Source organism: Macrotis lagotis, chromosome 4, assembly GCF_037893015.1.
Source record: "Macrotis lagotis isolate mMagLag1 chromosome 4, bilby.v1.9.chrom.fasta, whole genome shotgun sequence".
NCBI classification, from domain to species: domain Eukaryota; kingdom Metazoa; phylum Chordata; class Mammalia; order Peramelemorphia; family Peramelidae; genus Macrotis; species Macrotis lagotis.
The window spans coordinates 82,206,436-82,218,720 of NC_133661.1; the positions used below are offsets into that span (position 1 = coordinate 82,206,436).

The 12,285-nt window shown below is 34.9% G+C and overlaps 1 protein-coding gene across 4 annotated transcripts in view; it reads right to left on the reverse strand.

Moving 5' to 3' along the window:
- EXOC6 (exocyst complex component 6) overlaps positions 1-12,285 on the reverse strand; it is a 218,378-nt gene that overhangs the window by 109,473 nt on the left and 96,620 nt on the right. For all 4 annotated transcript variants that reach the window (XM_074233356.1, XM_074233354.1, XM_074233355.1 and 1 more), the window contains exons 9-13: positions 4,203-4,286; positions 4,063-4,109; positions 3,828-3,948; positions 2,308-2,379; positions 1,158-1,255 (exon numbers count right to left, since the gene is read on the reverse strand). In XM_074233356.1, coding sequence (XP_074089457.1) covers positions 1,158-1,255; positions 2,308-2,379; positions 3,828-3,948; positions 4,063-4,109; positions 4,203-4,286 — 422 coding nt within the window. The remainder of the gene's footprint in view (positions 1-1,157; positions 1,256-2,307; positions 2,380-3,827; positions 3,949-4,062; positions 4,110-4,202; positions 4,287-12,285) is intronic.

A 12,285-nucleotide genomic window follows, 5' to 3' on the forward strand; every position in this document is an offset into this window, starting at 1 on the left:
GAGCTGGTTGCAGAATCCAGTAGGAAGAAGATTTGGGAAATCACATGGTATTTTCAATGATCTCAAGCTACTCTGTCTTTTTAACGCTGATGTTTACCCATTAATGCTTAATGCCTGCATATCATAGAATATCACAATCGCAATAGAATCAAAACTGCAGATGAACCAAGAAGCAATTGAAAAGTACAAAGTCATTATTACACTATATTATCAAAAATAATTTGTACATGAGTAGTAGTATAAAAGACATTATCAAGGATATGCATGACTAGAAAAGGTGATGATTTTGTTTGTAAGCCTGCAGAGAGAATGAAGACTAGCTGAGGAACAATTCAATGCTGTACTGGTGTACTTAAAATGTTAAAAGATTTAGATTAAGGACTTCAGACTTTTGATTACATACAGAGTAGATGGAAAGCTATTTGAGGAGAACGTATTAGTAGCTGGTGGTGGGTAGGGGAGGTCTCTTGTAGTAAGTGGAATTTGAGCTGAATCTTGAAGGAAATCAGAGAAATTAAGAGGCAAAGTTTAGTCAGTACAAAAATACAGAAACAGGAATTAGAGAGGTCTTGTTTAAGGAACTGCAAATAAGCCAGCATCACAAAAGCAAGAGAATACCAGAAAGGAAGGAAGTTTTAAATGTCAAATAGAAGAGTATAGTTATGGATGTAATTAGAAACAAATGGAACTCCCTGAGCAGTATTGATTCAGTTAAGATCTACACCTTAAAAAAATTGCTCTGACAGCTGAATGGAACTTGGATTGTCATGGGGAGAGACCTGAAGCAGTGAGATTAGTTAGAAAATTATTACAGTTGTCTGGGGAGAAATGATGATCTCTTCGAATTAAGGTTGTGGCTGTTTTTTTAAAGAGATGGTCAGAAAGTTAGGAAGGGTTAGGGAGACTGAAACCAAATTTTCCCAGGATCCTATGGCTATTAAGGAGCAGAAATAGGACTAAAACACAGGAATTAGTTCTGGTTTCAGTTTTTCTTTCCACTATACCGTAATGCTTCACCATTAAACAAAATGCACTAATTAGAAGAATTTAAGAAGAATTAGAAGATAAACAAATTTTCTTTAAATAATGAAAAATATTAAGTATTTAAAATAAATCTTACTAATCACATTAAGGTACTTTGGTTTAGTTAGACTAACCGAAACACTCCAGCCCACTTCTTCAACAGCGTTTCATTGTACTGATCCCTTATTTCGAATAACAGGTCAAACAGACGATTCACTGGAAAACCATAACCCTAAAAAACATTTTATGAAGAGATTATTTTTAATTCAATCTAATTCTACAAATATTTGTTTTGCTCCAACTAGGTGCAATGCACTCTTCTAGGCACAGAGAATATAAAGACAAAACAAACAGGATGGCATTAGAAGCTGAAAAACCTGTACTGTTAACTGGTATAATGGGAAATTCCCTCAATGAATACAGATCAGTGACTCTCTTACTATCAAGCAATGAATTAATGCCAGACACTATCCTCTGAATTCTAGAAAGCTATCTGGAGCACTGGGAGGTAGTCTGCTCACACTCACACAGCACCTCTCAGGAGCAGGAGAGCTCAACTAAGAACATCCTGACCTCAAGACCAACCACTACTGTGTTCTTTCTCTTCACTGATACTATAAAAAGGCTACAGTTTTAATACTGCAAATTTACCTTGCTTGTTTCTAGTTTACTTAGACTGATGTTACAATAAAGTCCTATTTCAAAACCTTAGTATAGAAGTAAATATGTGTTAACAGTTTTTTTCCAGTATAGCACCAGTTCTGACAGGCACTGGTCAACAAAATCTGAAAGGTTTTGAGGACAGATATAGCAACTGACTGCTGCTGAGGCACTAAGACCTCTGAGGTCATATGGTTCCTCATTTTTTTTCCAAATTGAGAAACTGAGGTTCAAAGAGGTTGAGTAATTTTCCTGATAACACAAAAGCAATAAGCCCTGGAAGCAAGATTTGAACCTTTGTCCAATATCTCCTAATCATAACAAAGCTTAGCTATCCACTGATGAGTTTTTTTCATAGAAACTCATTAGCTTCAATCTATAACAATGGTGAGACTATCTCCATCAAATTTTTTGAAATGTCAAATAAAAATATTTAAATGATTTTGTATTCCCTTAACAAAATTTACAGTGTTACAAAGAGTAGCAAAAAATAAGTGTTCTGAAGATATAATGCTTGCCACAAGTCATCTACAAAAAGGATAAGCAAACATAAATTATTATTTACATATTAATTTTTAACTTTCTAACACAAAACAATAACTTGCATATCAAGATATCACTTACCTGCAAAGTATCTGCGAATACAACAATAAGATTTTTCAGTTCCAAAACGAGATCAGGATCAGTGCAGTAAGACTAAAAACAAACACCATTGGTCAAGGAATATTAAAAAAGGCCTCATAATACTTTCAATAAATTTAAAACTTTGACTAGGTAGAAGCTAATATGTTCCATAATGACAATGCACTAAGCAAAAATTTCAATAGCAAAATAAAATATCTGAACACTTATAAGTTCTATGAGATACAGCATTATAAAGAAATCTGTGGAGAACTCATATGAACTAAATTTTAGAATAAGTTGTATATCACAGTTTTCTAATAAAATGACATTATTTCATAAAGGAAAAAGGTTAAATTAGAACATTTAGATGATTATAATTATCTCATTTAAAATAAAATAAAAGTCATATATATATATATATATATATATATATAAAACTATTTCAATATTTTCCTTTAAAACATTCTAGTTTTGATTATCCTTTTTAAAAAAAATTTAAATAATTTAGTAAGAATTCACCAGTAAAAGAAAAACAATAGAATTTTTAAATCATCAACTTAAATTTCACATGAGTTGACTTTTTTTGACATGGGTACATTCAATAATATTTCTAAAACTAATTTCTAAATTTTCTAAAACTAATACTTTTTTATTTACATCTCACATTTGGGGTCTCTAAAACAAAATGAAACAATCATAACTTCAAAAACATTTTTGCTGTATTGCAATAAAGCATACAAAAATCTTTTCACCTAAGAACCCCTTTTAAAATGTAAAAGAATAATAAAATATTAATAAAGTTTAACATTTATATATTAAAGGTTTTTCAAAATATATATAGAAAACTACAAATAACTGAAAAGCATCAATTTTTAAATCATTTTATAATAGTCAAAACAAATAACTACTAATTCTGAGTAAATGTAATACTTAAATTTTCTTTATATTACACAATATTCAATTTTTTCAAAAAAAATAGTAATTTTACCTTAGTAACTATGAAGACTATGTAATCTGACATTTGAAATAAACATTTTTGTGATCAGGCCAAACTTTTATCATTTTGTAAATTTTCAAGACAGAATTAAAGTATATTTTAATAGTGGAGTTTGTGGAAACAATTTTTAGAATGATAATTAGGAACTATACCTTATAATGCCCTTAGAGCAGAACTATTCAAACTGATTTAATGAAGAGGTCAGTTGAGACTAAAGAGACCAGATTGCAATAATAACAACAGATTAACTCTGCATATTCTTTGGGGATAGAATAAGAGTATGTGTTGAAGGCCTAGTCAGTTGCAAATCAATGGAGGATTATGCTAAAAATCACAGCCTAATACTACCATGAAAAACAAAAGCCACTAGCATGCCTTTCCTTCTACACAAAAGCAATTTTTAATTTTTTAAGATGCACTCTGGAGATTTAAATTTTCTCTTTTATATTATCCATCTTGTACACCTACAAATTATTTAAGTAAACAAATTTAAACAGTAATATGATAAAGTCTTCTCACTTACTGAATGAGCTCTAAGAACCGCAATTATCTTTGAAAGTGCCATATTCCAAAGTTCATCAGTATATGCCCTGGTTACTAATCCTTGAGTCACATGTAAAATATGATCCTCCACCACAAAGAACCTAAAAAAAAAAAAAAGTAGTTGGCAGCAAAACACAATTAAAAAATACGTTACAAGTAATGTCTGGTCTTCAATGCAAAAATAATAAAATGCAACATTTTTACATGTGACATACCCTGCAATTTGACTGAAATATCTTCTATAGCCATCAACTGTTTCATGCTTTAAAAGAAAAAAGAAAGTTTAAGTCCCAATTACATAAAAACAAATTTGTATTCAAGATCACAAAACTAAATACGAAATCCTCATATTTACCATACTTGGCTGTGGCTGCAATACTAGTCTTGCCTGTTTCTTTCTTTGTTTTCGATAATAATTTTCAAATGTCTCTTCATCACCCTAAAATAAAGTTAGGTTAAAAAACAAAGATAAGAAATCCACCATAAAAATAGATACTTTGTTATGAGAGAAAACTTTATTGATAGCAATTGTATATCTGAAAATGGCAGCTAGATGATAGAGAGGCCTGTAGTCAGGAAGACCTGGATTCAAATTCAGTTTCAGATACTTACTAGCTATGTGATGACCCTGGGCAAATCACAACCCTGTTTGCCTCCATTTCCTCATCTGTAAAATGAATTACAAAAGGAAATGGCAAACCACTCCATCACCTTTTTCAAGAAAACTTCTAATGGGGACACAACAGAAATAACTGAACAACAAAACAATTTCTGAACATTAAGTTACACATCCATAATTATGTCAACATACAGTATAAAATACAAGTATTTTTATTCAAATCTATGACAATGAAGTGAATAAAACTGACTAGAACAGATTTCAACAATGAGATCTGACACTTGTTCCCTCTGACTCAGTCATGAGTCAGAGAAAGGCGCTGAATGATTAAACAAGCCAGTTTGTCTAACTCAATCATCTTCTTGCTCTTTTCTTGATTAGATTTGTGATTTCATGAGCTCATAGTAAAGAAATACCATCTAGAGAGTTGTTGTGTGAGGTCACAGCCAGAATGTACAAAAAGAGGGACTTTTTAATCACAGATCTTCCAGGTTCTGAGGTCAGCTATCCTCTATGCCAAGTTACTTCAATTTATTACTGAGAGACAGAGAGACAGAAATAGATGGACAGAGACAGAAACAGAGACAGATGGACAGAGACAGAGACAGAGACAGACAGAGACAGACAGAAACAGACAGAAACAGAGAGAGACAGAGACAGCCAGACACTTTTGGTTTGGGGGTGGGGAGAAGAGAGGGAAACTGTGCAAAAGAGGCCATTCTTTGCTTCTTTTCTTTTTGACCTAGCTGAGATCACTAAATAGGTGAGACCTGTTAAAAACCTTAGCTTAAAAAGATCAATGTCTCCCACTGCATTCAGAGCCATTTCCAATTGTCCTGATCTTTATATGGATGCTGGACCCAACTGACTCTGGAAGAGGAAAGTGAATATGATGACTTTGCACAGTCCCTTCCCTCCCCACATTCCCAAATCCAATTCACACACATGTCATGTCATCATATCCCTGATGTCAACATCTTCTCTTCAAGAACAAACTCATACAATACTTGTTGAACCTAGTTCTGGAACTAGGTTCCCTGAGGGAGTTATATCAACTTAAAATCACAAATTACCATTATCTATGTTATGTTTTATTTTTATTTATTCTGTCAAACATTTTCCATTTAATTTTGAATCTTATTTGAGCCATGTTCATGTACTGTAGACTGAGTTTTTAAGCACATAATTTTTCTCTACTTCCTGTGGCATTGGCACTGATGATGATGACAACAGCTAAGATGACAATGTTGATATTTTTTTCCTGTCATTTCAATTGTACCCAACTCTTTTTTAGAGCACTTTACTTTTATTTATTTTTTATACATTACTACAATAGTCATGTTGTAAAAGTAAACATAATCCTCCCACAAAGAGAAATCTTAAGAAAAATAAAGTGAGAGAAAAAAATTATTTCAGTCTATATTCAGACACCATCAGCTCTTTCTTTATCATAAATCCATCAGAGAAATTGCTTCAATATTTTTTCCCACAATTTCTATGGCAGCTATATTTCCCTCCATCTTATTCCTCCCCATTCCCATTTATTCTATGCTCTCTTTTTGCCCTGTCCCTCCTCTAAAGTGTGTCTCGTCTGACTACCCTCTTCCACCATCCTACATCCCTCCTGCCCTCCCTGTCCCCTTTCTCCCATCCCTTTCTTGTTCTATTTTCTTCTAAGGTACAATATATTTCTATACCAAATTAAGTGTGTATGGTACTACTATCTGAGCCATTTTCGATGAGAGTAAAGACTCACTCATTACCCTTCATTTTCCCCCTTCATTGCAATCTTACCTCTTATGTGAAATTATTTAGCCCATTCTACCTCTCTTTCCCTTTCTCCCAATACATTCCTTTCTGGCCCATTAACTTCATCTTTATATTATATCTTCAAATTCAGCTACCCCTGTGCCTTGTCTATATATGCTCCTTCTTACTAACCTAATAAATAAGAAGGTTCATATGAGTTATCAGTGTCTTCTTCCCATGCAGGAATACAAGCAGTTCAACATCATTAAATCCTTATAATTTGCCCTTCCCACCCATCCTATGTTTCACCTGCACTTGAGAATTAAACTTTCTGTTCAGCTCTGGTCATTTCCAACAGAAAATTTGAAAGTTCCCTATTTCATTGAATATCCATCTCTTCCCCTGAAAGAGAATATTCAGTTTTTCTGTGTAGTTGATTCTTGGTTGTAATCCAAGTTCTTTTGCCTTCCAGAATATCATATTCCAAGTCCCACAAGTCCTTAATGCAGAAGCTGCTGAATCTTGTGTTACCCTCTCTGTAGCTCCACAGTATTTAAATTGTTTCTTTCTGACTGCTTATAATATTTGCTCCTTGACTTGGAAGTTCTGGAATTTGGTTATAATATTCCTGGGAATTATTATTTTAGGATCTCTTTTAGGTGATCAGTGGATTTCCCTCAATATCAGGCAATTTTCCTGGATCTATTTTTACTTGAAAAAAAGGAGTCCAGGCTCTTTTCCTGGATCTATTTTTCTAGGTCAGTTGTTTTTCCAATGAGATATTTCACATTTTCTTCTAGTTTTTCATTCTTTTGGTTTTGTTTTATTGTTTCTTGATTTCTCACAAAGTCATCAGCTTCCCTTAGCTCTATTTTATTTATTTTCTTCTAAGAGTTTTTGTATATCCTTTTCCATCTGGCCAATTCTGCTTTTTAAGGCATTCTTCTTGGCCTTTTAGACTGCTTTTTCCATTTGACCTAAATTGGTTTTTAAGATGTTATTTTCCTTAGTATTTTTTTGCAATTCCTTCTGACTTGGTATTCATGATTTTCCTGGATCGCTCTCACTTCTCTTCCCAATTTTTCCTGTCTCCCTTACTTGATTTTCCAAATCTTTTTTGAGCTCTTCCATAGCCTGAAGCCAATTCATATCTTTCTTGGAGGCTTTGGATACAAAAATTTTGATTTTTTTCTTTCTTCTGAGTATATGTTTTGATCCTCCATAGAAACAAAGCAATTGTCTATGGTCAGATTTTTTTTCTTCTTCTGTTGTTTGCTCATTTCCCCAATCTATGACTTGATTTTTAACTCTTTGTTAAGGTGGGGCTCTGCTTCCAAGGAGGAGGACACACTTTCCCAAGCTTTTGAGGGTTTTTGCAGTTGTTTTCAGGGACACTTCCACACACTTAATGTCTTCAAGGTCTTATGGGAGGTTCTGATTGCTCTCCTGGCCTGTGCTCTGATCTGTAGATGACCCTCCCCTCTGCCCTGGAACTGAGAGGAGATTCCCTTCTCTACTCTATGGCAGTAAAAATCTTTTTCTGAGACTGAGGTCCAGACTGCAGCTTAGATATGAGTATGGGCAAAGTAACAGAGTCCTGCCTCAGAGATGGCAAAGAGACCTCTGCATTCTCCCCCAACTCCCTTAACCATCTGTGGGTTGAGCTCTCTGGAAGCAGCTACGGGGTAACTCCCAGCACAGTCCCTTGGGGCCGTGTCTACTCTGAACCTGTGCTGGACTAGGCTCTGCACTCATTCTGATGCAGCAGAATTTTCCCACTGACTTTTCAAGCTGTCCTTGGCAATCTCTGGCTGAGAGGTATGGTAATTGCCACCACTTCCACAGACCCAGGTGCCCTGAGGGCTGTTCCTGAATGGCTGGAGCTCAGGTACTGCAGGCCTTTCCAACTCCTGTGTAATAGACCTTTCCCATGGGTTTTCCAAATTGTCTTGGGCTGGAAAATTGTCTCACTCAGTCTTTCTGTGGGTTCACCACTCTAGAATTTGGTTAGAGTCATTATTTAGAGGTATTTGGAGTGGTCTAGGGGAGAGACTTCCAGGGAGTTCCTATCTTCACTTGTCATCTTGGTTCCTGAAGGCAACTGTCTCCTTCCAGTAGGCTTTCAAATCTAATTAAAGTTTCATGTTGGTTTAAAGCTCCATTTCTTGGAAGATAACTACTATAAGTAATTATATATGAAAAAACTAATCTTTAAGAAAAATCAACTAATATTTGTTATGAATTAAAAATTCATAATCTACTTTAAGCTAAATTTACCTTTCATAAAAAAAGTTTAAAAACAATAATTACCATTCTCAAATTTGGAAGACAATGAACTTTCAAATATTAAGATTAAAAACATACTGTTTTTGGTAATTATATTGTGAAAGGATCAGACTAAAATCCTAGTGTTCTCATCATAATATTCTAGATGATAAGCACTTCTTCAGTGCCTACCTTTTGCCAGGCCCTCTGCTTTGTATCCCCCCTCTGGGGATACAAAGAAAAGTAACAGACAGCCCCTACTCTCAATGAATTAATGGGAAGACAACATGCAAAAATGATATAAGTCACTGAAAATTCCAAACATGATTAATTAATTAGGAAGCCTGGAGGTCCCTAATTAATTGGGTCCAAGATCTTCATGATCAAGAATCCCTTCCCTTGGGTGCCAGCTACTTTAAATCATTTAGCTAATTTTAATCATTTAGCACATTTAATCATTAATTCATTCAAAAATGAAAAGAGATGTTACAATTCACTGATTGACCAATTCCATAAGTGGGGAAATCATATGGTTGGCTAAAGAATATGTCCATCAATCTTAACCACTTTGTCAATAGGAGTTTTCCAAAAGTCATAATGTAGGGAGTTATGGACATGGGGAACATTGTAATTAGAAACAAATTTTGTAATCTTTCACTCTGTTCAATTTTGTCTAGTAAGGGAATATTATCTATGCTTATGAAGTAAATTGACTCCTACTGTACTACTGTAAAATGTAAACTCAATCTCTCGTTTCCACCAACACCTGCCCCCTCCCACCCCTGCCAGCTTCCAACCTGGTTTCAGTCACATAGAGCAGGAGGGGATATTTTCCCTTTGCCTATATTCTTCTGAAACTTCTGTACCCAGAAAGTAGGTAGAGACTGTAGTCTGGCCTGGACTCCCTTTGTGACATGCAGACTTGCATGAATTTCAGCCTAGTCAATTCTCCTGGCTGTCTCTCTCTTTCTGTCTCTGTCTCACTCACTCTAACTTTGCCTAGCCTTTTGTTATTCTCCTGCCCTCAAGATGCTTACAAACTGCCTGCTGATTCTCCAGGAAGAGAAAAGACTTTAATCGGTATACTTTACAGGCTTCTATAATAAATTCTGAGCAGTTTTAAAATTCCAGGACTGTATGTGAAATCTTTTTTTTTGTTTGTTTTTTGTTTAGATTTTTGCAAGGCAAATGGGGTTAAGTGGCTTGCCCAAGGCCACACAGCTAGGTAAGTATTAAGTGTCTGAGACCGGATTTGAACCCAGGTACTCCTGACTCCAAGACTGGTGCTTTATCCATTATGCCACCTAGCTGCCCTAGACCTCTCAATCTTAAACTGGCAACACCAATCCCCCAGCAATGATATCTTTCACAACATCTTGGGTCCTTCCACAAAGACCTTTGTGTTTGACCAAAAGCATCCTAGGGCCCAAGAAGTGGATGGTGTGATTCATAGGGCTGAGGAGGGTGGCAAATCAGCAAATGAATCCTATTACAACATGTATGGGGAAAGGGGAGAGGGGAGAGGGTGATTCACTCATTATATTATTTTTACATTTCCAATAAACACTATGAATTTAACTGATAAATCAAACACAAGTAATATAATCATCAATACATGGTAGTGATGCAGAGAATTATGAATATAGGAAATTTATAATTAGAAACAAATTCTGTAATCTTTTATGTTGTTAAATTTTGTTAACTGTGGAAGACTATTTGCTCCTGAGATGTAAACTGCCCCCTATTGTTTCATTGTTAAATGTAAAATTTATACCATCTCCTCATTCCCCCTTTATACAGCTTCTAATTTAACTTACAGGTCACACACCTTAAGACAGGAAGAACCAGTACATAGCTTGCCTTTGGAGGATACCGGGGCCCAGGTGCTGGATCATTCCCCAAGAGCCAGCCCCTTTTGGGCTCTCTGACTCTCCTGGACACTATTTGCAAGGATGGCTTTCTCTCTTTCCTTCCTACGTCATGTGCTCCCAAATAGGCCCGGGGATTCACCATGGATCCCCATGCTACATGGTTCTTTCTTTCTCTCTCTTCTTCATCTCTCTCTGTTTGTCCCTGTCTCCCAAGTAACTTCCCCTAGCCTTCTGTTACTCACTTTGTCCTCAAAGTGACTGTTGCTTCTCCAGGAATAGAAAAGTTATAATCTGTATACTTTGTAATAATTTATAATAAATCCTGAGCAGTTTTAAAATCCCAGGGAGCATGAGATTTCCTTCATTTTTCAGTAACCCTAGATCGTCTATCTTTAATTGGCAACTCTCAAATCTCATCAATGACAGTATATTAATTATTCATAATTCCTAACAGCATTGACATACATAATTTAAATTTAATCCTATTCTGTTTAATTCACTAATACAATACTCATTAAATTATAATGAACTGAGAAAAAGCTGATTAATCTGAATAGGAGCATCAAAATTATCATCACAGTACCAGCAAGATACATACAGTTTAAATGAGATATAATCAGCAGAGGAAAGGAATTAATATTAAGTAGGACTGGGAAATGTTTCTAGTAGAAATTGAAACTTTAACTGGTACTCAGAAGCTAGGAGGCAGAAATGAGAAGGGAAAGAGTTCTCAAGAAGAAAGTATCCCTCCATTTGAAAACAATTAAAATAAAATTTTCTTTGATCTATTCAATATTTCTTAATTTGAGTAACTATTTTACTAAGTTGGCTCCTTTCCATATCTTGCTTTCATTTTAGAAAATTATTTCTAAAATAAAATTAGATTTCATATTATTCTATATAACATTGAAAAAGGGGGTTAAAAGATGTCACTGTTTCCTGGAAATGCAAATACAAAAAACAAATTCTACAAAATCTCATAGAGACAGACACTATCTCAAATTGCCTAAATCAAGGTTCATGATCAAAAGACTGATACCTTTCTTTGTATATATATTATATTAAAGATATACTTTTTCTATCTATAATTTATAGATCTTTTAACAATATAACCAACTAAATCAGTCTAAATAATGTTGGGGAGGGAGCTTTCCTCTCAGGCCAAAACTAGTCAAATTACAATAATGAGGCTTCTCTGGAAAGAGTTCACGTAAAAATCCTTTTCCTATACCACACTATTAATTTTCTTCCATCTTTACAACAGTCAAATTTTTTAATAAATTATTTAGGTCAAAAATGAGAGAAGTGAATCCCAGAAATTTTAAATGACTTATGTAAGGTGGCAAAAAAGGCAAATAGGATAAAAAGAACCTAATTAAAGGAAGGAAGGCAATAGAATTAAGAGAGATTGGAAAAATCTTCCTGTAGAAGACAGGATTTTAGTTGGGACTTGAAGGAATCCAAGAAAGCCAGTAAATGGAGATAGAAAAAGGAAGAGCATTCCAGTCATGGAGGACAGTCAGAAAAAAATGCTCATGAGCTGAGTTATGAAGTGTCTTGTTTGTAGAAGAGCCAGGAGACCAGTGCCACTGGACTGAAAAATATATATCAGGAACATAAGAAGCATAAGAAGCCTGGAAAAGTAGAAGAGGGCTAGGTTATGAAGGGCTCTGAATGGCAAACACAGCATTTTGCATTTGATACTAGAGGCAAAGGAGAGTCAATGGAGTTTACTGATTGGTCAGACCCACTCTTTGGTGACTGAATGGAGGATAGATTGGAGTTGGTAGAGACAAATCAGTCAGACCCCCTAGCAGGCTAGTACAGTAATCCAGGTGTGAAAGGGATGAGGGTCTGCTCTAGAGTGAACAGTGTCAGAGAAGTGTTGAAATTTTGAGAGATGAAATCAGCAGGGTTTAGCAGCAGATTGACAA